Genomic DNA, 25,758 nt, shown 5'->3' on the forward strand with positions numbered 1-25,758 from the left:
TTTGTTTGTTTTTGGTTTTTTTGGTTTTTCAACACAGGGTTTCTCTATGTAACAACCCTGGCTGTCCTGGAACTCGCTTTGTACACCAGGTGGCTTCGAACTCACAGAGATCTGTCTGCCTTTGCCTGCCGACTGCTGGGATTAAAGGAGAGCACCACTGCCCAGCCTAGAACCATGTTTTTTTTTTGTTTTGTTTTGTTTTTTTGAGACAGGGTTTCTCTTGTGTAGCTTTTCGCCTTTCCTGGAACTCACTTGGTAGCCCAGGCTGGCCTCGAACTCACAGAGGTCCGCCTGCCTCTGCCTCCCAAGTGGGATTAAAGGCGTGCGCCCCCACATGGCCTTAGAACCATGTTTTATTGTTGGTGATTTGAGTTTGTTTGTTTTTTGAGTGCTGGGATTAAAGGCATGTGCTATCAAGGGCTTACAAAGTCTGGCCTGGTTGTTATTCTGAGACAAGGTCTCATTCTGTAGCCCAGGATGGTATGAAACTCACTACATAGCCTAAGCTGATCTTGAACTTGTGAGTGATCCTCCTGCCTCAGCCTCTCAAGTGCTGGGATTACAGAAAGCCACCGTGCCTGGGCGTCAGAAAGAAACAAAACATTTTATTTACTAGGCACAGTAATATAAACCTGTAATCAGAACACTTGGGAAGCAGGAAGATCACCGCAAGTTCAAGTCCAGCCTAGTTTGTATAGGTCTAGGATAGCCAGTGACCATGTCTCAAAAAAGTAAAAACAACAACAAAAAAAGTGTCTTTTTTTTTTTTTCTTTTTCCTTTTTTTTCCAAGACAGGGTTTCTCTGTGTAGCTTTGTGCCTTTTTCTGGAACTCACTTTGGAGACCAGGCTGGCCTTGAACTCAGAGATCCGCCTGCTTCTGCCTCCCAAGTGCTGGGATTAAAGGCATGTGCTACCACCGCCAGGCAAAAAGTGCCTCTAAGTTAGAACAATAACAAATTTGTTTTCAGAAAAGTGTAATAATGAACCATAGAATTTTAGGAAAAGAAAGGTATTTGCTGACCACTGAATCTACCCTCCTTTGACACGTTTACACTCTGGTGCAGAGCAAGCTAGTTGACTATTACCAGGAAGAACTGCAGTCGGCCCAGCGTCCAGGCCATGAAGCATATGAAACCCTCAGAACGGCCAACTGTGTAAAGAAGGGAGTGTGTCTAGGACTACAATGATGCTGCATTCGAGAACAGAGGCTTTATTTACAATAACATTCACACAGGATTTAGCAAAGGCTACCTCACCCCTCTTAGCAGCGTGGGCTATACTTCATAGACAATATCCTGGGGGTCAGGACCTGACTCCTCTCCTCAGACCTGTTCTCCAAAGTCCCCAGCTCTGAGCAGTACAGCTAGGGAACTTTTCTAGCAGATGACATCAAAACACCAGCATCCCAGTGGGGTCCACACTCAGGAATGACTTCAACACTGGCCAGGAAAACTTCAGGCTTTCACCTCACTCATGGCTTCCATGAGGCGAGCACTGTTTGTAATGGCTGTTGTCAGAAAGATGAATCTGTACCCTAAGAGTCAAGATAAGCAGCAGACGTGACTAAAAGCAGATCTTAGGCCCCAACAGAGCAAGCCCACCTGTTCCACAGTACCCCAGGATCAGAACGTAGGTTTACAGACACAAATATCTGGACCCGCCTGGGCAACAGTAAGATCCAGTCCCCAGCAGGAAAACAGAAAGATAAAAGCATGGTAATACTATAATGTACTATGCCCAACCGGTCTGGGCTCCCCTGCCTCCTGTGACGGTAGCCCAGAGCAAGGCTATGCAAGTGGTACCACAGCCAGGAGGAGAGCCTTCCCTGCAGGGCATCTGTCCCCAGGACCCACGCAGCCCTGTTTTACCTTTCTGTTCTCTTACCTTTTTCTCTGCCCAGGAACCGCAGGGCTGATATCTCTGAGAATGTGCAGCCCCCCAAGAACACGACCAAGATGAGGCGCAAAGACTCACTGGAAGCCTTGTCTTCTTTAGCCATGTCTGTGAGGGTCAGAGGGGACTCCACCTTCACTCACATGCTAGTCCTGGGTGACGTGTCCAGCCCACCGCTCTCGACCCCGCACCACTAGCAATGCCACGTACCTGTGAATGCGAATTCACTGCAGTTCAGCAACCGCACCACTTCATCAAGGCCCTGCCAGCTCCGCCGCTCCAGCACCTAGGAGACAGAACACCGGTTTCAAGTCTTCTCATACAAAGTGTAGCAAAGGAGACCAAGAGCAGCAAGACTCTTGTTTCTTGCTAGTTACATGGGAAGTGAAGGTTGGGATCGGCCAAGGACCAAGAGGAAGCATAAAGAATGAAACAGGACCAGAAGCCAAAGTGATTCTTTCTCACCTGCTCAATGATTCGGCAGCTCAGAGGCACATAGGCACCACTGAAGACATAAGCCATGTCTCGGGGCACTTTCAGGTCATACTCCCCATCTACACGTGGGATCTAGAGAGCAAAGGTACCGCATTAGGCAGGTCACCACTCAGCACCCTGACCTCTTCAAGGTCTGATAAAAAGTAGCACACCCCAAGTTCACATTTTAACTCTGAGGGCCAGCCAAGGTCCTGACAGAGAGGGGTCCAGAGCCATGACAACCATTGTATTAAATACCTGCCTCTTCTCTCTAGGGGTTCCTCGGCTCCCTGGGAAGGCAGGCACTGCACAGAGGGCTCTTCTCCAGGTCTTCCCTCTAGCCCTTCACAGGGAGCAGGGGAACCCACACTTCTCATGTTCTCTCGCACTGACAGGTCTGTTACATGTTTATTAAACAGTGGTTCTTTATGCTTTGTCTCATTATCAAATTAAGCTCATGCTATAAAGTTACCAATGACCTTCATAAAAATGCAATGACATCCCTTTAATCCCAGCACTCGGGAGGCAGAGGCAGGCAGATCTCTGAGTTCGAGGCCAGCCCGGTCTACAGAGGGAGTTCCAGGACAGACTCCAAAGCTACACAGAGAAACCCTGTCTCAGAAAAAAAACCAAAACCAAACAAAAAAATGCAATGGCATGGGGCTGGAGAGATGGCTTAGCAGTTGAGGGCACTGGCTGCTCTTGCAGAGGACCTGGGTTCAATTCCCAGCACCTACAGGGCAACCCACACCTGCAGTTTGAGGAAATTTAATACTTCTTGCTGCCACACGCACTGGACTGACATATGAAAGGAAATAACACATAAAATTAAAAAAACATTTTTTTTTTAGTTTTTAGAGACAGGGTTTCTCTGTGTAACCACTCTGGCTGTTCTAGAACTTTCTCTATATACCAGGCTAGTCTCAAACTCACAGAGATCTATCTGCCTGCCTCTGCCTCCTGAGTGCTGGGATTAAAGGCGTGCGCCGCCGCTGCCGCCGCCACTACCACCGCCGCTGCCTGGCACATAAAAATATTATTAAAGGTAAAGACATATAATGGGACATACGTGGCCCAGTGGGTAAAATCACTTGCTACAAAAACATGAGGATCTGAGTTCAATTCCCCAGAACCCACGTACAAAGCTGGACCCACAACACAAGTGCATTTGACCCCAGCGCCCTATGGAGAATTGGGAGACAAGAGACAGAATCCCAGAAGCTGGTGGGCAAGCTAGACTGGTCTATACAGAGGAAAAAATCAAAGACTTCCATCTCAAACGAGGTGGAAGGTGAGGACCGGCACCTGAGGTTCCTCTGTTATAGTACACATGTGTCCACATTCATACATGAGTGCATGCACATACACACTTACAAACAAAACAGAAAGAAAGAAATACGACGTACAGGTTAATATGGATTCAGAGTGTACTATCGAGAAACTAACAAGAAATGTTTCCCATCCAGTCTTGTTCCACATACCAAATTCAGCTTTTTGCTAATGGCACGAAAATTGCTCCTCTTGGCCAGAGAACTGAAGGCGTCAGTGATCTTTCCTGGGGAAGAAATCTGTGCTAGGTTCCATCTAACATCTACAGATTCACAATTCCATTGAAGGTAGGAAAGAATGGTGCACCAACGCCCTGTCCCATCTTTCCTGCCATTGAAATCATTCCCCGCAGTTCCCTGGAACTGATCAAGACAGTCAGTGCTGAATTCAGCATACCTCTCTTCATCTACTGTTTTTCTCCTACAGAGTATTGGCTGCCCACTCAATGTAGTATACAAGGTGACCTTAATTTCTAGGTTAGGCATCAACTTCAGAATAAAATCAGCCTAATGTACTGAGCAATTGTGGACAAGTCAATTTCCCTAAGCTTCAGTTTCTCTAGAAGAAAAACAAGGGGAAAAACACCTTCCTCTTGGAGAATTGAGAACTCATGTCAAAAGTCAGCACATGCTAAGTATGTGTGGTAGTTTGAATGTAATTGGCCCTCATAATCTCATAGGGAGTGGCACTATTAGGAGGTGTGGCTTTTTTTGGAGTGGCCTTGTTGGAGGAAGTGTGTCACTGTGGGGGCGGGCTTTGAGGTTTCCTATGTTCAGGATACTGCCGAGTATCTCAGTCAACTTCCTGTTGCCTGCAAAATGTAGCACTCTCAGCTCCAGCACCATGTCTGCCTGCATGCTGCCATTCTCCCTGCCATGATGATAATGGACTGAACCTCTGAAACTGTATGCGAGCCACCCCAATTAAATGTTTCCTTTATAAGAGTTGCTGTGGTCATGGTGTCTCTTCACAGCAGTAGAAACCCTAAGACAGTATGCAGTATATGGAAACTAGCAGAAATAGCAACTGCCATGCAATCATCCCTCCCAATCCTCTCCATCCCAGAGGGCTCCCCCTGCTGTAAGAAAAGGAGCAGTTCCCAGGGGTGGGGAGACGGAGGCTCACCTGCAGCCTTGTCAGTCACTAGCTTGCTCACTTTATTCTCTACTGCTGTCAGGGTGTCCCCCGGCGCCTGCTCTGTTAGAAGCCCAGCTCGACGCAGATTGGAGAAGGTTAGGAGGTGCTCAGGGCCATAGCTCTAAAGGAAATTTGCAAGTCAGTTATTTACTGGGTGTTTGTTCACAAAACATCCAGCACTGAGTGACACAGAGAAGAGGGGAGGGATCCACAACTGTACTCTGCAGTGTCCACTCTGTGTGGCAATAATGAAGAGGTATAAAAAGTAGCAGAAACTATTTTTTTTCCTTCAAGACAAAGTCACTATGTGTAGCCTTGGCTGTCCTGGAACTCATTCTGTAGACCAGGCTGGCCTTGAACTCAGAGATCCACCTGCCTCTGCCTCGAGTGCTGGGATTAAAAGAATGCACCACCACCGTCTAGCTAGCAGAAACTACTTAAGAACAGAAGGACAGAGTTGTGGAGATGGCTCAGCAGTCAGAGGTGCTTGCTGCCAAACCTGGTGACTGAGTTTGATCCCTGAGGACCCATGCAGTGAAAGGAGGAGAAAACCATCTCTTCAAAGTTTTTCTCTGATCTCTCCAGGCATGCGCACGCACGCGCGCGCGCGCGCACACACACACACACACACACACAGACACAGGCACAATCAATAAGCATAGTTTTGAAATTTTTCTTTAGACTTTATATGTACTGAGTGCTTTGCTTGGATGTATGTGTACCACGTGTGTGCCTGGCACCCACAGAGGTCGGAAGAAGTTGTTGAATTTCTTGGAACTGGAGTTACAGATGGTTGTGAGCCAGCTCTCCATCACTAATAAACATAATTTGTCTGTTTATTTGATTTTTGTTTTTTCAAAACAGGCTTTCTCTGCAGCTCTGACTGTCCTGGAACTCACTTTGTAGACCAGGCTGGCCTCAAACTCAGAGATCCACCTGCCTCTGCCTCTGCCTCCTGAGTGCTGGGATCAAAGGCATGAGCTACCACTGCCCAGCATTACGTAACTTTTTCCCCTGAGACAAGGTTTCTCTGTGTAGTTTTGGTGCCTGTCCTGGATCTCGCTCTGTAGACCAGGCTGGCCTCAAACTCACAGAGATCTGCCTGGCCCTGCCTCCCCAGTACTGGAATTAAAGGCGTGCACCACTGCCAACCAGCTGCATTATCTAATTTTTAAATGGAAAGAAAGATTATATCCTCCCCGCCTTACCTGCAGATACTGTGTTTTCAGGGACCTGTAATCCTTGGGGATCAAGCCTAAGATGGAAAAGAAGGCAAGCACATGAGAAAAAAAGGCCATTCGAAGATTCCAGAAGGGGATAGCCAAACCAATCAAAGTGCACTATAACCGAGAGGCTGGACTGCGAAACCCCTGCAGAGGACATGCTGATTCCAAATGGACTGCTTAGTTTAATTTGCTTACTAAACGGTAAAGCCCAGTGTCCTGTCCTACGAAAGATCTCTGAGAAAGGCATATTCAACAGTCACAACCACCAATCCCATCAGGACACTCTGAGGCTATGACAGAAGAAGATAGGACTCCGCATTTCGGCTAAGCGACAGGGATTGGAAGTGATTTACAGCTACTGAGAAACAAGAGAGTGAAGGATTCCAAAGGTCTCAAATGTTTCTCCAGAGTGGTAAGAAGCTGGACTTCCAGCTACGAGAAAGGGGACCCAGAAGAAGCAGAGCGTCTCCAGGTAGAGAGCAGCGAGGTTCACTGACCACCGCAGCGTCAAGAGTAAAGCATGTTGCCATGAAAGGTGCAGAACTGGGGCTTTCTAGAATGACTTCTTCTTTAAGGAGTCACTTTTCCTGGTCCTAGAGTAAGCATTATCAGGAAATCTTACTGAAGACAGGTCAAATGGACTGAGGAGAGAGACACCTCCAAACCTAACATGTGACAGGCATCGTAGAGTGGACTGAAGGTGGTCCAGTTGAGAGCTGAGCAGTAAGGTCCCCTAGGACCTGCTGACGATCCACCCCAAACAAGCAAAGCTTCGTTTAAAGGAAAATGAATCCAGTAAACAACAAAAACAGAAAATCCTGTTTGCTGAATTTGTCTTTCACAATCCACTCTTTGGTTGCCGAGGCGTATCTCCCCTGGACTCACCGTTCTCAGTGATGGACAAAAGGCACATGAGGCGAAGGCTCTCTATAGGCGACACCTGCAGAGGGGGACGGCCAAGGGGAGGGACACTTCAGGATGCATGGGGAGGGACACTTCAGGATGCATGGGGAGGGACACTTCAGGATGCATGCACAGTCTTCTTTCTCCTGCTTAGGAACCCCACGCGCCGCGTCCCAGCACACGCGCTCACCTGCCGGTCTATGTGCTCCTCAATGTAGCTGGTGCTCTCTCGGATGTTGAAGCCCTCCAGCAGTGCTGTGAGAGATCAAAAAACAGCCCATTCCTGGGATCAGCCTGGCACAGATTTGTCTCCTTATCTCTTTCTCCATCGTGGGTGGAGCTAAGGGGACCCCCAGCATTCTACAAACCCAGCACTGTCAGCTGGAGAGAGCTAGAAAGCATCTTTCTGGGGGCTAGAAGCCAGAGAGGTAGGAGCAAGAGAAGAACCTGGAGAGGCTGCAGTTACCATGCTCAGTCTTAATGAGCTCCTGGAAGTCCTGCTTAGTTTTCTTCTTCATGATTGATTCACAGGCCCCGATATCTGCAGAAAGGATAAAATACTGACTTTCCTGTTTCTAGGACAGTCCCTGATTGCCAGAACAGAAACCTCACGGAGGAAAACCCACAGGCACTTTTTCCTGCTTTAAACCAATGAGGCTGCTGTCTGCAGGAGAGCAAGAGTCTCCTCTTGGAAGAAGGTCATGGCCTTCAGCAGCATTCCCCTGGAGGCCATGCAGTCACCTTCCCTTACCCCCAGGCTAGCACCTACGCAGACTCAGCAGGCGATGCTCCTGTTTTAGTCCCTTGAGCTCTTGGGACACGAAGTTCTTCATCTGCTTTATGTCCATGCCTCTCCGGCGCTGTGGAGATGTCCCCAAAGGTCAGCACCCCCTGAGAAACCTCCATTCTCCCTCAGCTGCTACCCATCCATGAGCAGACACAGGAGGCCTGTCATAGGATTAGAAAGGGAATGCTAAAGAAGCCCAAGAGAGGAGCAGGCCTTGGAGCCTTACATCATACTGAGCCTGCAAGTTCCGGGCCTTCTGGCTCAAGAAGCCGAAGACATTGGAGAAGTGCTCGTTACGGATCTCACTGAACACCTGTGAAAGAACGAGACAGGAGTCACTGACTGCGTCAGAGCAGTGACAGGCCCAGCCTGCCTCATGAGAACGACACCAGCCAAACAAAGGATGACCAGAGCTGAGCTGGTATTACAAAGTGGGTATCGGGGCCATCTACTAAGTTCTGGATCTACTCTTTTGGGCTATTTTTCATTTTTGGATTTTGAGACAGAGTCATATGTAGCTAAGGCTGGCTTTGAACTCTATCTGTTTCCATCTTCCAAGATAGAAGTCCAGGTGGGTACCACTATCCTGGTTTGGGTCTGATCCTAATTGATAGGGGAACCTCCCAGGGATCTGGCTCCTGCCCAGGGCTGCAGCCCAGCCTTGTGCAGTAGTAGTCCTGGGTAAATCCCGTTCCACCCGTACTCTCACCTTGTCCTCAGCGTTGAGTAGCACTTTCAGGCTCTTGTCGGAGGATGTGACTTCTGGGCCAAAGTCGACACTCCCTTAGAGGGCAGGAGGACAGCTATTAGGACCCCGCTGAGGCCGCCTCCTACTCATTTTTGACCTCTGCTAAAGGTCTCCTATGGTCCCCACTCCCCACAAGTACTGCCCTACATGGGAGTCACCCGAGGCTGGGCTCACTTCCACTTGGTCAAGATGCAGGGGTCATAGCACTTACCACACTTGATTCGGAAAGTGTCATCTACCAAGCCCTCGTAAACCACTTGGGAGCAAAGTGCTGTCACAAAGTCCATGTCTGAAACCAAGACCCCAAGGATGAAGATCCCCAGACCAGCTTTCTATTCGGTTTGCTCAATATCAGCTCAAGAACTTCCCACGGGTGCCCATGCTCACAACCAATATGGAGATTAAGAGCCCTAACTTTAGGACCCAACTTTGCCAGCACATTGTCCATACCCCTGCCTTCTAGGACCCAAGGATGGAGAGTGCTGGGCAAAGTTTACCTCTGTCTAGGAGAAAGATGTGTCCGATCTCTGGTCTTCGACCTTTCGTTTCACTGTCCTCCTCCTCCTCCAGCTTCCTCCAGAGATCATATGACATCTACCAGAGCCCAAGACAATCTCAATTTTGTGTCCAGGTCCTCTAGGAGCCCCACACCTCCATGGCATGCTGTCTTGTCCCCCAGAAGGGAGTCAACTGTGAGGAATACAAGCCTGTTCTACTCCCATCTGCTTCTATCCTCCCACAGCACTGGGAAATGTTCCCCTGCCCAGAGACAGAGACTTAGGAATGTGACCTAGAAGCTCTTGCTTATCTACTGGCCACACAGATTTTCCTCTTCAGGCAACCATTCTGGGACATAAAAGCCCGGGAATGAATATTCCTTATGCCACAGATGCCTAGGGATCATCTTTGTTGGTAAAGAAAACAGAAAATGGGCTTTAAGGACAAGAGTTCTGCTGGCACATCTGCCCTGGCACATCTGCCTGGCACATCTGCCCGGCTGCCTCTTACCTTGGCACATCTGCCAATGCCGTAGCAGTTAGGAAAGGGTCCATAGAGAGTGCTGAGAAGGTGCAGGGCCTGAGCCACAGTGTTGATCCAACGCTGATCCCCTTCCTGCAGAGACCACATGGGCCACAAGGACCCACAAAGACCCATGCCAACCCATCTGACAAGTGGAGAATGGCTAGCCCTAGATGCCCTGGAGTGGAATGGTGCTGTCTGGGAATGCTGGAGCAGTTCATTCTATGGACTTCTGTGACAGTTAATCCTGACAGTCAACCTGATGGAGTGGAAAGCACCTAGAAGCATAGTAAAGCTCACCCTGGGTGTATGTGTGAGAGTGTCTCCAGAGTAAAGCTCACCCTGGGTATATGTGTGAGGGTGTCTCCAGAGTAAAGCTCACCCTGGGTACATCCGTGAGGGTGTCTCCAGAGTAAAGCTCACCCTGGGTATATGTGTGAGGGTGTCTCCAGAGTAAAGCTCACCCTGGGTACATCCGTGAGGGTGTCTCCAGAGTAAAGCTAACCCTGGGTATATCCGTGAAGATGTCTCCAGAGTAAAGCTCACCCTGGGTATATGTGTGAGGGTGTCTCCAGAGTAAAGCTAACCTGGGTATATGTGTGAGGGTGTCTCCAGAGTAAAGCTAACCTGGGTATATGTGTGAGGGTGTCTCCAGAGTAAAGCTAACCTGGGTATATGTGTGAGGGTGTCTCCAGAGTAAAGCTAACCTGGGTATATGTGTGAGGGTGTCTCCAGAGTAAAGCTAACCCTGGGTATATGTGTGAGGGTGTCTCCAGAGTAAAGCTCACCCTGGGTATATGTGTGAGGGTGTCTCCAGAGTAAAGCTCACCCTGGGTATATGTGTGAGGGTGTCTCCAGAGTAAAGCTAACCTGGGTATATGCGTGAGGGTGTCTCCAGAGAGGATAACTGCATGGTAAGACTGCCCTGAGGAGGAACAGACCATACATAGCCAGGTAAGTCCCCAGGCAGGATAAGGGGAACAGGAGAAAGCCTGCTAATGCAGGTTCTCTCTCTCTCTCTCTCTGTCTGTCTCTCTCTCTCAAATAATAAATCTCTCTTCCTGTAAGAGGCTTTCTCAGGTGTTTGACCACGGCAATAGTGAATTGAGAGTCCTGACAGAAGTTCTATCCAAAACAATCTGCAGTTCTTCATCTGTAAAATCAGCCACTCATAATAAGTATGAATATATGAATTGGAAATATATGAATTGGAAAAATGTGTCAATATTTCTAATGCACTGGACCCCATAAATCCCAATACCAAGACTCAAGGGCCCTGCATTACCAGGAAGTAATCCCTGAAGAATTCCGGCAGTTCCATGCTCAGCAGATCTACATCAAGAGGCAGCAGAGAAAAGGCCCATTCATCACAGCTCACATCTGTGGAGGCAGAGAACATCAGCCTTGCGTGGTTCCACACTAAATGAAGCTCTGCTATAGGCATGCAACAAATACTGGGTGCCTGCTCTAGGCCAGTTTACAGTTAGTCCTGGAGACTCAGAGTAAGGAAGAGTCTGCCTTGAAGGAGTATCCAGTGCAGTCACAGAAGAAGACACATACACAGCAGCTCACACTGCAGTGTGGTAAGTAGTGGTTTGTATTAGGGGGTCAAGAACAAGTGTTGAGAAATCATTCATCTGCATTTATGATTCAGCAGATAATACTGAAGTTCACCTACATGTAGGACTCTATCAAGCACTGGGGAGACAGCGGTGAACAAAATGGGCTCCTCTCAATCTTCTGGAATTTATGATCTAGTGGTAGACAAATGCAGCAGACAAATTATGATACAATATTGCTGTGGAATAATCCTGTACACTGTGAATATGTATTACTCTCATTGGCTAAGAAAGAAGCTGACTGGCCTATAGCAAGGCAGGATAAAGTTATGTGGGACAATCAAACTGAGGATACTGGGATGAAGAGGGGCAGAGAGAGAGTCGCCAAGAGACTCAGAGAGAACAAGATGGGCATGCTGTACTTAAAAAAGGTACCAAGCCATGTGGCAAAGCATACATAAGAAATATGGGTTGATTTAAATGCAAGTTAGGTAGTAACAAGTCTGAGCTATCAGCCAAGCATTTGTAATTAATATTAATATTATAAGAGAGTGGCTGCGGGACAGGAAAACTCCACCTACACAGTATTTATTATAGTTGTACTTCCCAAAAAAGCAAAATAGCAAGCCCTGGACTTGTGGTGTAGAATACATGCTTTGCATATATGAGCCCCTGGGTTCTAGTCCCATCACAAAACAAATCAGGAAACCAATGAGCACAAATATAACTATGGGTAAAGGAATGACTTCCTGCTTGTGTGAGCTATAGAGTAAGTGCAAAGGCAGCTGAAGTAACTCAGTGAAACTCTGACTCTATATAAGAAAGCAAAAGAGACTGGCCATGATGGTTCACACCCTGAATCCCAGTGTTTGGGAGACAGAGGCAGGCAGACAGATGTCTGAGTTCAAGGCCAGCTAGTGACACATAGAGAGATACTTGACTACAAAAAAATAAATAAATAAAAAGTAAAAAAAGAGTCATAATATAGCTCAGTGGAAGAGCACTTGTCTAGCATACACACGGTCCTTTATACAATACCCAGTACTTCAAATAAATAAATAAGGCCAAGCCTGATGTCACAGGCCTGGAAGACCAGCTATGCAGGAAAGTGGGGCAAGATGACAAGCTCAAGGACCTGCCTGTAAAGCAGGCAAGCACAGGAGCGTTTAGCCTGATACTCTTATCTGGTTTTGCTTATGTGTAGCTCCCCTGGCCCTTATAATAAGGCACTGGGCAGCCTAGTTCCTGAGCTTGCACATACTGTGCACACACACTCCTGTCCAATGTCTCCTCAGAACTTAGCAACCTCAGAGCCCCGTCAAACTTCCACCTGCACTGGACTACACCTATTCCCATCTCTAAACAATATTATAGGTTTCTCCACCTGTAGTAACAATCAAATTTAGACAGTTTTTATTCAAGTGTATTTCCAATACACCAGGTACAAAGAATAGAAGGGCTGATCTGGCCTAAACTACATCCTCAAGTGACCTCTTAGGGAGACTCTCCTTTTTACCATCTTATGTTTATGCATAATTGGGACTGCACATGATTAAAATTAGACAAATTATGGGAAGAGATTTGGGCAATAGAAAAGATAAATATAGGACTTAATGTATCAATCAAAATAAGGAATCACCCAAACTATGATTCTCGGTTACCAGCCCTTCCTTCCTTTAGACCCCATAAAGAGATCACAGGCCAGGTGTGGTGGTTCTCATCTTTAATCCCAGCACTCAGGAGGCAGAGGCAGGTGGATCTCTGTGAGTTAGAGGCCATGATATACATAGTGAGTTTTAGGAGAGCTAGGACTACATAGAGACCCTGCCTCAAAAAGAGAAAGAGAGATCACTAGCCTGGGGACCCTGAGTACTCTCCCTCACGCAGATGGCTGCCAATCTCAACATGTATCCCTTTATAATATGTACTATCACTTAACTCCAAATTAAGTAATTTTGCTTCTTTTACAGATATATGTCAGCCCTTATTTTCAATCCTTTGGCTAAGAGGCCAAGAAAATGTGGGAACATCCTGTCCAGACACACCAGTAATACCTGAGCTACGGAAGGAAATACAGTACCAGTAGAGCTTAGATGGTGAGTTGGAATTTGGGGGGGAAATTCTCAGGGTAGAGCCATCTAAGCAGGAGGGAAAGCAAGCACAAAGTCCCGGGAGTGAAGAGGTGACAAGTGAAGGAGTGGCCCACGATGAGGCCGAGGGAGAGGACAGAGTCAGACTGTGGGAGACAGCAGGCCATGCTGAGGAGTCCGGGGCAATCTTAGAAGCAGCAGCTGGGCCCTCTTTACTGGAGCCCCAGCTTCCCATGCTGTTCTCATTTGGGTCCTATTCCCAAGCTTCTTCCCAGGAACTTCTCACTAGAGCACCAGGAGAAGGACCCAGAGAGGGGGCTGGGAAGTGGAAAGCAGGAGTTATTTCTTTCTTCATGTGTTCTCTGCCTCCACTCACATTCAGTTCCTCTCACCTCCATAGACTCCCTCTTCCTCAAGCACCATCTCACATGCATAAAACTGAAAGAGAAAAGTCAATTAGCTGATTAGGAAATGGGATTACTAACAACTTGATTCTGTTCTTCCCTGCTTTTTTCTGATGCTAGATGTGATGGTAAACTGGACTGTTAACAAGATTGGATTAAGAGATATCCAAAGATTGGTAAGGCACTCTGCTAGGTATATCTGTGAGGGTGTCTCCAGAGATGGCTAAATCATGGTCTGACCTAAACTAGATCTGACCTAATCAAGGTCTTAATCTACCAATGGATTCAAAATTTAAATAGACTAACAGAGGTGGTGTAACTGCAGAAGGTTAGAGAAAGTTGGTGGCTAGGAATATGTTCTTGAAGTGGATTGTGGGACCCTGTTCACTTCCTGTCTCTCTGCTTCCAGGCTACCATGTGGTAAACAGCCTTAAAGCAACAGAAATAGAGCTGGCATGATTAAGGGTATGCCTTAAATCCCAGCATTCCAGGGGCAGAAGCAGAGGCAAGAGAGTCTCTGCATTTGAGGCCAGCCTGGTCTACAGGGCAAGTTCCAGGACAACCAGGCTGCACAGAGAAAAACCTATCTCAAAAAACAAAAACAATCAAACAAAACCAAACAAACAAACAAAAAAAATTAAAAAACCTAAAGAGCTAGTTAACCATGGACTGAAACTTCTAAAAATCCAGAGCCAAAAAGAATCTTTCTTCCTTTAAACTTTCTTGAAGGTGTATCTGTCACAACGATGAACATTTGAATGGCATACTGGGAATCAAACCTAGGCCTCAGTGGAGAGTGGTGGTACACACCTGTAATCCCAGCACTCAAGAAGCTGAGGCAGGAAGATTTGTGCTGAATTGTAAGTTCTAAGCCATCCAGGCTAATTAGTGACATTCTGTCTCAAAAACAAAAAGGGCCAGTGAGAGAGCTCAGCAAGATTAACAATCTGAGTTTGATCCCTAGGCCCATGGTGAAAGGAGAGAACTGACTCTCCACCAAAGTTGGCCTCTGACTCCTACTCACGTACCATGGCACTTATATCCCCATGTGCCCGAGTGTGCTATACACACACAATAAACAAATCACTTTTAAAAACAACTGGGCCTCACACAAGCTAGTAAAACACTCTACCAGCAAGCTACACCCTTGGCCCTATTCTTCCATCTCTGGAGTTCACCCACAGTTGGCACCAGGGTTTGAACAAGGTGTGAGAACATTGTTGAATTAATTGCTGCTGTGAGATATGAAGAGAGTGTAAAGTTAATCTAATTATGGTGTTCAGGGGAAAGTCTTTAGAATTCACTAGGATTAAGTAAGGTCACAAGAGTGGAGGCACCATGAATATTGGTAGCTTTACAAAAGGAGGCAGAGACCAGGGCACACCCATGTGCTCTCTGTCTTTCACCACATGAGGGTCTGCATCACCGCAGGACTCTGCTGGCAAGACAGCCATCACCAGACTGTCCCTTCCATCCTAAACCTACAGAACATGGACTAAAGTAAGTCTTTATACATGACAGTCTCAGGTATTTCAAGACAGGAATAGAAATAACCTGAGACAGTCAATGGTGAGGATATTAATCACAGAGCCAACAAGATAGGATACCCAAACTCATCAATTTAGAATGGACCACTAGAGAGCTGGAGAGATGATGGCTCAGACATCCTGAGTTCAATTTCCAGCAAATATAGTGGCTAGCAGCCATTTATAATGAGATCTGTTGCCCTTTTCTGGCCTGCAGGCATGCAGACAGAGCACTGTATACATAATATATAATTTTTTGTTTTGTTTTGTTTTGTTTTGTTTTCGAGACAAGGTTCTCTGTGTAGCTTTGCGCCTTTCCTGGAACTCGCTCTGCAGCCCAGGCTGGCCTTGAACTCACAGAGATCCGCCTGCCTCTGCCTCCCAAGTGCTGGGATTAAAGGCATGCGCCACCACCGTCCGGCATAAACCTTTTTTTTTTTAAAGAAATAAATCTTTAAAAAAAAAAAATGGACGACTTGAACCATCCAGCCCAAATTTCATTTCTCTTTCATCGGTTTACTTATGTACTATGCTTGTCCACCTCCCTTAGAAACAGGGAAAACGTTAAAAAGGAGTAGGCATTAGCTGTCTTTGGGGGAAGAGCTGTGCTGGGACAACTATGAAGAATGACATGCAAGTGTTCCAGAGATCACAGGGGAGGGAGGTGGGTGGAGTAAGGAGCTCTGTTTAGGACACACCCATGAGATGTGGACACACTGAGATGCTGAGATCTGGCCCTGGAGGCAATGTACTGTATTTAAATGGTTTGAAGTGGGCATGATGAGATAAGCCTGTAAACTCAGCATTTTGGGCAGGAATCATAAATTCAAGGCAAGCCTAGGCTATACAGTAAGATCCTATCCCCCCAAAATGTCAAGCTTTATCTAAGAAAAAAAATATATATATAAAGAGGAGTCAGGGACAGCAGTGCACACTTGTAATCCCAGCACCCCAAACCTGGAAGAGGCAGAAGGGTCAGGAGTCCAAGGTTATCAGCTACAGAGCAAGTTCAAGGCTAACTTGAGTTACATAGACTATATCTCAAAAAAAAAAAAAAAAGAGAGAGTGTGTGTGAGTGAGTGAGTGTGTGTGTGTGTGTGTGTGTGTGTGTGTGTGTGTGTGTGTGTGTGTATTACATGAAGAGGGTTAAGGACAAGAGCCCAGGGATAACCAAACAAAAGTGGAACACAGTACAGAATCAGGAAGCAAACACTGAGAAGGAACGCTCATACGGACAGGAGCAGGAAAAACAGTACCATGTACCACTACTACACAGGAATGTGTGTTGGCAGGGACACACAACAGGAGCTTTCTCAAACATAGAAAGCTATTCAAACTATTGAGGAATGGGGATATAGTTCAGTGGTGGAGTGGCCACCTAACATACCCAAGACCTTGATTAGACTCTCTAGCACCCTACACCATCCCCGTCCCAACCCCCATAGAGACACAGTGAGAGATTACAAAGGAAGCTATATGGATGTCACTTTTTGTTTGTTTGTTTGTTGTTCTTGTTGTTTGAGACAGGGTCTCTCTGTGTAGCTCTGGCTGTCCTGGAACTCACTCTGCAGACCAGCCTGGCCCCAACCTCACAGAGATCTGCCTGCCTCTACCTCAGTGCTGGGACTAAAGGTGTGTGCCATTACCACCTGGCCAGAAGTCACTTCTTAAAATTCACAATTCCACAATGCTTTCTTTGGGGGCAGTTTGATGTCAGACCCTTTATTTAATAATCACAGGCATGTAAGGAAAAGACAGCATGCCACTGGCTGCTTATCCCAGGCCTGTTGCATGTGTTCGTCTGACACTGAAACTCAGTCCTGCAGGGAAGCTCTTTAAAACATCAGGTAAACGACAAAACAGCTTCAGGAAGTCCCTGAAACTGATCAGATTCACTAGGCCCCTCTCTTCCCAAGAGTAGATAAGCAATAAAGACCACATCGAGTGAGTCTCAGCCAAGCCCAGCTCCATGGAAGAAACAGAGACTAACTGAGCCACCTGAAAAGGATACTCTCCAACCTGTTCAACTGCCTGCAGACACTCCAGGTTTCTAGCTTTTGTGACTATCACCCATGCTAGGGGTGGGCCTTGGTAAAGATGCAGCTGTCTTTGAGTCATTTCTGTTCCTGTAAGTTACCCCTCCCATACCCCTGCAAATAACTCCAATAAAATTCATTGGTTCACCAAGTTGGACTTGGTGTATCCATACTTCAGTCTGTCGTCAGTTCCCTATCTGGGGTGAGTAGATGTTTATTCATGTCTCCCCAATAAGCCCTCCTCCTGGTTCACTCTCATACACCCCTCCTTCTAGGATCCAAACTCACCTTCTGAGGAGTTAAGATGACTTTATATTTTCTAACTCGGCCCGCCAGTTTGTCAGCATTGACAAGATCTATAGAGAGAAGGAGTGCCGCCCAGCAAGCCATGGGCATCTGTTAGACAAGAAACACGGAAGCAGAACTTCTTCCCCTTCCTGATGCCCCTCCCCACCCTTCCCGCCAAGATCTTGCTTTGTAGCACAGGCCAGCTTCAACTTGGATTCTTTCTGCCTAGGCCTCCCAAGTGCAGGGGTTATAAATGCACAGCACTCTGCGCAGCAGGTCTTTTCTTATGGAAGGGTCCTTGTGGCCAAGGCGCTTCTAACCCGCCCACCTTTCCCTGCTCTTAGCTCCACAGAGTACCACGGCTCACTTACTAGCAATGTAGCGCATATTCTTGATGCGGGGTCTGACCAAGAAGCACAATCTGTGGATGAGAAAGAAACAGGGGAAAGCCAGGAAAAATCATGAAGATGGTGATAGAATCTAAGAAAAAATGAAAACAAGTCTTTAATCATTTGCCCCCCCTCCTTTTTTTTTTTTTTGGTTTTTTAAGACAGGGTTTCTCTGTGTAGTTTTGGAGCCTGTCCTGGAACTCACTCTATAGACCAGGCTGGCCTCGAACTCACAGAGATCCGCCTGGCTCTGCCTCCTGAGTGCTGGGAGTAAAGGTGTGCACCACCACCCCCCGGCACTCATTTGCCCTTCTTGACCAGGCCTACAGATCTCTGAGCTACCACCATGTGCTGCCATTCCTCATTACAACAGGTACAATGTGATGATATGAGTATTTTATTGGCTCTATGGTAGATCCAGGAGTTCCTGTTCTTAAAAAATTGGTAAATCAATGGGCTAAAATTGTGTGTGTGTGTGTGTGTGTGTGTGTGTGTGTGTGTGTGTGTGTGTGTATCCAATCAAGTACTAAAAATAGGAACTGGAATGTGTGCATGTATTTTCCATGTATCTAGACGTTTTCCCTCTGAGGAAAAGTATGCACTACTCAAGTTTGGGAAACATTTAAAACAAATCAAAGGGCTGGAGACATAGTGCAATGGTAGAACACCTGCTCAAAGTCCTGGTTTGATCTCCAGCACAACAGACTGTGACTGCGTGACATGTAGACAGGACAACACAAAATACCCTGGAAATCTAGAGAAGAAAATTAAAAAACCTGGCCTGGAAGGGAGCTGGCCTGAAGACGGGGTGTGCTTTATAGGAGTAAAGGACAGGAGAGAACTTTAGGCAGAGTGACCAGAGCGGCACATTCTGAGATATGTGTGGAAGCACATGTCAACAGAGGCTTGAAAGGACATACGAGGAACCAGACTACATGGGGAGCGTCAAGGCCTTGGAATCTAGGATGCTCAACTGGACTACATCCAATAAATAATGTAAAGTCTTGGACCTTTTTCCCTTTTAACACGTGTGTGTGTGTGTGTGTGTGTGTGTGTGTGTACATGTGCCACAGCTTGTGTGGAGGTCAGAGGACAACTTGTGGGGATGGGTTCTCTTCTTCCACTCTGTGGGTGAAACTCAGGCTGTCCGTCAGGCATGGTGGCAAGTATCTTTCCCTACTAAACGCCACCGCCCTGACTGACCCTGGAGGTTCTCTTTATTATTTCCGTTTATCTCTGCTGTGTGCGAGGGCAGGCCCGGATGCAGAAGTCAGCTCTGCAGAGTACAACTCCCCCCCCTGCCCTGGGCTCCCGAGTGGAACCCAGATCCCTGGACTTGCACAGCAGTGCTTCCCCGCTTCCTGTGGCCGGGCCGTCTTCCAGCCGCCCGCCCGCCCGAGGAGTCTGAGTAGACAACGCTCGCTCGGACAAGGACCAAGTCTAGTGTAGATAGTAACATGGAGGCGAGAGGACAGGGTGGGTGGAGCTGCAGAAGGAAGATTAACGCCTGCCCGTGACACTGCCAACATTCACAGAGCCGGGCCACGGCACAGGCACTGTGGGCGCAGTTCTCAGGCAAGGGCAAGCAGGGGAAATACTCCCCTAGGGACCTCCTCCAGCATGGAGGCCACAGAACCCCCAACACTCACTGTTCATTGGCGCTGAGGGCCGGCTTGTTCTCCACCTTGTACAGCTTGTCTACTTCATGTTGCTGCAGAGAGAACCCGACAAGACAATGGACAGAAGGCTGTGAAAGCCCAAGCAGGACACAAGAAGGGAACACCTGAAGCTTTAATCCCAGAAGTCAACCTGCTCCACCGTCAACCATCCCACTAACCATCCCAGGCTTCCTTACTGTCAATGGAGAACCAAATGCAAAACACAACACAAACATCATCATCATCAGCCCTGCCTGCCTGCCCAGGTGAGCTGACTTGTCCCTACCCTATCAAGGGCATCGTTCTTCAGGAATCGGTTATGTTCATCATCAACACAACAACAACAACATGCTTCAAGAGGAAGGAGAACGGGACTCTCTGAGAAAAGGGCTGGTACCTTCAGGATGGAGACATTAGCAATTCGATCCAAAGGGCTCATGAGATCTGCCTCAATGAACAAATCCTTTTTTCCAGGCAGCTGAAAGAGAGAAAGCATGGTTGATCACTCATGGGTCACACGAGCTCCCTTCAGTTGAAACTTTGTCTGGGCACTCATAACAAAAACTTGATCTTGAGATGATAGGGCATTAGACGTCTGGCTAAGCATCGTATTGACTGTCTGTATTCACGACGGACACTTCTTTGCACATAGAAAATCCTTCACTTCCTCAGCCTGGCTCCTTGTCACTAAACTGTGACTTTGGTCACTGTCTCTCTCCCCCACTACCTCTTCTACTCTGCCTCATAACAGGGTCTCGTTTTCTAACCAAGTCAAATCCAACAAAATCCCACCTTGCGTCCTGCAAACCCTTTAACTAACTGCTAAATGACTTTTCCAGTGGCATTTTTCTTTTAGTTACAAAAATGACATGCTTAATTCAGAACTTAAAAAATCAGGGCAGGGCTGGATGTATGACTCAATGATACAGTATGTATGCTGCATGCCTGAGGCCCAGTTTCAATCATCATCCCAGAAAAAAAGAAAAGAAAACCCCAAACAGTACTCACTTCCCCACACCAACTGCATGAGACCCACCATGGGATTCCAGCACCAACACTCTGGATGCTGCTCTCTCATTTGTACAGGAGAAGGAGGTCACAATTAGCGATAGGAAGGGCTAAGTCATTGGAAGGTTCCTTTCAACTTGGCCTTGACATATGGTTGAGAGTGGACAGTGATGTTTATAGAACAATCAATTAGGGATCAGGGAGATAAGGGTAGGTGCAGAGAGGACGGCTGAGCAAGCAATGCAGTTGGGTAGGTGCGTATGGTGCATGGATGGCAGCAGTTCTTAGCTGGGGGCATCTGACAATGCCTGGACACATTCGGGGTTATCTGGAAGAAGGTGGTGGGCATATAGTGCAAAAAGGTTAGGAATGCTGCTTAGCCACCCACAGGACAGGCCCGACAACATGGAACTAGCACACTCAAGATGTCTGCAGTACCAAGAACTAATAGTACTGACGCGGAAGAAATGGTGGGAAATGGTTTGGAACAGGTGACTAGAACTGGGCATCAGGACTCCAATGCCATTAGACAGGGAGTTTGGACTTGACCCTTAGAGGGACAAGGGGGACAGAAAACTTTTGTACATTAAAGCACAACTCAGCCAGAAATTTTAGGGGGATGTGCAATATAGATAAAATAAGTGGAAGAGATGAGAAACTGGAGTTAGACACTCACTTAGAAAGTTAATGGAATAGACCAAGAAGCCAAGCATGTAGTAATGAGAACGTGCGTGGATGAAGACAAACATGAGATGCTGTTGTGTATTGTGTGTACGTGTGAACGTGTGTGCCACGTTATGTGTAGTGTAGATGTCAGAGGACAACACTGTGGAGTCCGCTCTCTCCTTCCACCTAAATGTAGGTTCCAGGGGTCAAACTCAGGTCGGCAGGCTTGCACATACAAGTGCCTTGACCACTGTCTCTCTCACTGCCCCACAAAAAATAGTTTCCAAGCAGAGCGGTGCTGGTGCTGGTGGTGGTGGTGGCGGCAGCAGTGGTGCACATGCTTTTAATCCCAGCACTCAGGAGGCAGAATCAGGTGGATCTCTGTGAGTTCAAGGCCAGCCTGGTCTACAGATCGCGTTCCACGACAGCCAGGGCTACACAGAGGAACCTTGTTTCAGAAAACAAACAAGAAAAAATAGTTTCCATACTTGAAGGGTATGAGTCAACACTGCATATGCTGGCACGATAGGAGTAAACACGGTTTTTGTTGTTGTTTGTGTTTTGTTTTTGTTTTTTGAGACAGAGTTTCTCTGTGTAACCCTGGATGTCCTGGATCTCGCTCTGTAGACCAGGATCACCTCGAACTCACAGAGATCTGCCTGCTTCTGCCTCCCGAGTGCTGGGATTAAAGGCGTGTGCCACCACCCAGCTAGAAGTGTTTTGTTTTAATATATTTTCTATATTGTATTGTATATTGGATAATATTGTATATTCTAAAGCCACATATGAAGACAGTGTTCGTTAAAAAAGACGTAAGTCAGGGCTGAGGAAATGGCTCAGTGGATAAAGTACTTGCTCTGTAAGTGTGAAGAAACCATGGAAATGTCAGTGGGAGTGGTGGCCCACTTGTAACTCCAGCCCTCTCTGGGCAGAGAACGGATCTCTAGCACAAGCTGCCTAGGATCAGCAAGTTTTAGGTTCAACTGAGCAAATCTGCCTCAATGAATAAGGTGAACAGTGATGCAGAAAGACTACTAATGTCAACCTTGGGCACCCCACACATGGACACGTGTGTAAGTGCCCATATACATGTAAACATGCATGCATACTGTGCCACACACACAGAAATTAGTACAAGGAGGGAATTACTGCCTGGAGATTCCCTGTGACCTTGAGTTTCCCTGTGGTGCCTCTTCCTCCACAATACTCCACTAATAAGTTTCTATCTCTAGTCCTACCTACTCTCTAGCACTTATCTTTTCTATTCTTCACATACTTGGTGAGACCCATTCATGTGCAAATCTCTATGCTAGCATTCTGGGACACACAAAAGAGAAATAACATATGGTCCTGGGTCCCCTGAGGTTCTCTCACATTCCAAGTTTCATCCTAGTCCGCCCCAACTAGTCAGCTGCTCCTTCCCTCCCTCTCTCTTTTCTTTTCTTTCTCTCTCTCCCTCTACATCCTCTCCAGGGCGACGATTAAACCAGGGTTCCAAAGGAGAGGAACTATACAGTGAGGAACACCCACAGCCCCCCACTACTAGAACCTTAACTTCAGCTCTAAATCAATCTACTCCCTCACCTAGCCTCTTCCTCTAGATGTGTGTTTGTGTGAATGTGTGCACTCATATGTACTTGTGTATGCATCTTTGTGTCTACACATACTACATTGGTATGTGTGTGCTTTTCATTTGTCCAATGTTGACACAAAATATTCATTAAGCACATGCTATGTGCCTGACTCTAAGCTAAGTACTCAATGCTAGGTATATAGTGCAGGACAGATACAGTTCCTAAACCTGAGAACCTTCCAAGCTAATGAAGAACACAAACAATAGGCAAACTACTGCAATGATAGTAGCAACATTATTTTCCTAATAACACAGATTAAAGGGGCAAGTGAACTTTTCTCCTCCCTCAACATTTACAACTAATCAACGTCTTTGAATTTTCTCTCACCGTAACTTAGAAATCTACCACAGGTCAGGTGTGCTGGTAAAGTCTGTAATGCCAGCACTTGGTAGGATGGGTCAGAGGTACCGACAGAGGCCTGCCTGGAATACATAGCAAGACCCAAAGAAGCAACGCCGACAACCAAATTCCACCACTCTCTCTCACCTCTACTGTGGTGGTATTGTGTTCTCCAAAATATTGTGTACTCTAATAAATTTATCTGGGGTCAGAGAACAGACAGCCACTAGATACAAAGGCTAGAAAATGGTGGCACTCACACCTTTAATCCTAGCATTCCAGAGATAGAAATCCCTCTGGATCTCTGTGAGTTCAAGGCCACATTGGAAATAGCCAAGCATGGTGACACGCCTTTAATCCCAGAAAGCCAGCCTTTAATCCCAGGGAGTGGTGGTAGAAAGCAAAAAGATATATAAGGCGTGAAGACCAGAAACTAGAGGCATTTGGCTGGTTAAGATTTTGGCTGGTTAAGCATTCAGGCTTTTGAGCAGTAATTGAGCTGAGACCCATTCCAGATGAGGACTCAGAGGCCTCCAGTCTGAGGAGACAAGACCAGCTGAGGATCCGGCAAGGTGAGATAGCTGTGGCTTGTTCTGTCTCTCTGATCTACCAGCATTGACCCCAATAACTGGCCTCGGGTTTGATTTTATGAATAAGAACTTTTAAAATTCCTGCTACACTCTACTGCCACCAGGTTTTTGGGGGGGCAGTTTAACCAGTGCTCTCCTAACTGGCTTTATGTTGTCCATTTGCTCCACTTTACAAACCACCATTGCAAAAACATCAAGGATTGCCGAATGCTCCAAATGTGTGTGGGTATTCAGCCTGCCGGGTGTAATTTTGTCTGTTTGTCTTTCAAGGTAGTTTTCTCTGTGTAGCCCTGTCTGTCCTGGAACTCACTCTGTAGACCATGACCACCTGGTACTCAGCGATCTGCCTGCCTCTGCCTGGGAATGAATGAATGTACTGGGATTAAAGGTGTGCATCACCACGCCTGACTGTAAGTTCCTTTTAGATGGGGTGCAGTGGTAAAACCTAGGACTGGGCATAGGCAACTGTTAAACCACTGCACTATCTTCCTAGCGCCTACACCGTCACTTCTGATAGCTCTCTCCTCTACTCACACTAAGTCCTCTCTCCTCTACTCACACTAAGTCCTGCCCTGGTTTCTCAACTAAGCATCTAGCAGCCCTAAAGCCTGAACGGAACATGCTCTTCCTGCTCCAAAGAGTATGTTTATTCTTCAAACTCCAGATTCCAGGAAGCGCACAGATCATCCCCGCCGCTGCTGTGGTTTATTCTGAACTCCTCAGGGAGTCTAGCAGTCACTCACTTCCCACCCAATACCCTAGGTGTCATTGTTTCACAGGGCACCTACTGGAGTGTAACTAGCGGCAAAGGCATCTCAACTGTATTTCCACCTCCAGTGATGCCTGGCACAAGTGTGTCTTTCTCTTGCACGGAGGCTGGCAATTTCCATTTGTTCTCTGGTCAGGTCGCAAGCAAGCAACTCTGACTACTCTTTGGTTTTTCCTGTCGAATGCCCCATTTTGGACCTGCCGAGGAAGCTCCAAGGGAAATACGGAGGGCCACCCTGTTGACGCAGTAAAAAGCGCCAGGCGTGGCAGGCACTGACCTGCTCCAGTAGATAGATGAGCTGGTCTCGAGCCAGCCTTTTGAGCATAGAGAAGTCCGGCAGCTCAGGGGCGTCCAGTCGATGGGGGAAAGCCATGAGAGCGGTCACCTGGGCCACCGTGTGAGAGCAGAAGGACGGCCTCTGTTCCGAAAAGGCCAGCGACAGCCCGGGGTCAGCGCAGGCTGGTATCCTGCACGCCTGGGCTCGGAGACCCAGGACCCCGCAGGGGCCCTCGCTCCTCTGCCGCACTAGAGGGATGAATGACCACCTCCCGGGCAGACGTCAGGGACGCTCCGGGTAGACCTGCAGCCACCGGGCCCCGCCCAAGTCCACTCTGTCCTTCAGCGGGATCCCCAACTACAGCCGCACACTCGGCATCGCGCCGGAGAACCCAGCCTCCAACCCGGAGAAAAGCGACTTCCTAGACTTCCCGGAAGTCCGGTTCCCCCGGCCGACGCTTCGAGTACTGGGAGAGGACGGCGTCCGGAAAGGGACATTTAAAAACGGGAGGCGATGGGCTAACATTTTTTTTTTTCTTACAGGTATACTTTTATTTATGTGCGCGCATGCGTGCGTGTGTGAATGCATGCCATGTGTGTGCGGGTGCCTGCAGAAACTAGAAGAGCGTACCATACTCTCCTTAAGCTGCGGTTCTGAGCTGCGAGACGCGAGTGCGGGGATCGCTCTTGACCGCTTAGCTCTCCATTCGTGACCAGTTTTCCTCGGATAAAGAGATTATGCCTTGTTAATTGCTTATTCGTCAAAGTCCAGATCCCAGGCAGAGATACATTTTAAAAATACACAGACCCCTGTTCTGTTCAAGTAGAGATTGGGCCCTTCCTGTATTTTAAGTTTCGGAAAGCGGGCGAAGCCTAGTCTGCAGTACTGATTGTTGAAGTCTCAACTGTCAACCCAGCCTCGACTATGCATGCAGTCCTTGGTTTCCTGGTGGTGGAAGGTAGATGTGAGTTTGAGTAGGGTGAAGAGGAATGAATATGTTGGACTAT

The 25,758-nt window shown here is 47.4% G+C and overlaps 1 protein-coding gene across 3 annotated transcripts; it reads right to left on the reverse strand.

The window, feature by feature from the left end:
• Positions 1–1,191: 1,191 nt before the first annotated feature.
• Positions 1,192–25,179, reverse strand: Vps33b (VPS33B late endosome and lysosome associated). Of its 3 annotated transcripts, XM_028873747.2 has the most exons (23): positions 24,752–25,178; positions 19,866–19,946; positions 19,460–19,521; positions 17,793–17,842; positions 17,422–17,489; positions 13,560–13,605; positions 10,804–10,898; positions 9,507–9,611; positions 8,996–9,092; positions 8,710–8,787; positions 8,460–8,533; positions 7,977–8,063; positions 7,733–7,823; positions 7,430–7,504; positions 7,154–7,218; positions 6,946–7,000; positions 6,043–6,089; positions 4,823–4,955; positions 3,850–3,923; positions 2,360–2,461; positions 2,105–2,180; positions 1,886–2,002; positions 1,192–1,535 (listed from the first exon to the last, which is right to left on the reverse strand). In XM_028873747.2, the coding sequence occupies exons 1-23, from the start codon at positions 24,845–24,847 to the stop codon at positions 1,456–1,458; spliced, it is 1,854 nt and encodes a 617-aa protein (XP_028729580.1). In that variant the 5' UTR covers positions 24,848–25,178; the 3' UTR covers positions 1,192–1,455. The 3 variants fall into 3 exon arrangements, with proteins under 3 accessions (XP_028729580.1, XP_028729581.1, XP_037053934.1); XM_028873748.2 differs by lacking the exon at positions 24,752–25,178 and having other exon boundaries at positions 17,422–17,529; positions 19,866–19,892; XM_037198039.1 differs by lacking the exons at positions 3,850–3,923; positions 4,823–4,955 and having other exon boundaries at positions 24,752–25,179.
• Between the last annotated feature and the right edge of the window lie 579 nt (positions 25,180–25,758).

The sequence above is a fragment of the Peromyscus leucopus genome, chromosome 1 (genome assembly GCF_004664715.2).
Source record: "Peromyscus leucopus breed LL Stock chromosome 1, UCI_PerLeu_2.1, whole genome shotgun sequence".
NCBI classification, from domain to species: Eukaryota; Metazoa; Chordata; class Mammalia; order Rodentia; family Cricetidae; genus Peromyscus; species Peromyscus leucopus.

What these genes read in the sequence shown, in the direction of transcription:
- Vps33b (XM_028873747.2), bottom strand. Translation starts at nt 24,847, where the DNA reads ATGGCTTTCCCCCATCGACTGGACGCCCCTGAGCTGCCGGACTTCTCT. An exon ending in GCCCTCAGCGCCAATGAACA is followed by an intron (nt 17,843 to 19,459) that starts GTGAGTGTTGGG and finishes TCTCATCCACAG; the next exon opens with ATTGTGCTTCTTGGTCAGAC. An exon ending in GCATTGGCAGATGTGCCAAG is followed by an intron (nt 9,093 to 9,506) that starts GTAAGAGGCAGC and finishes GGGCTCTGGTAG; the next exon opens with ATGTCATATGATCTCTGGAG.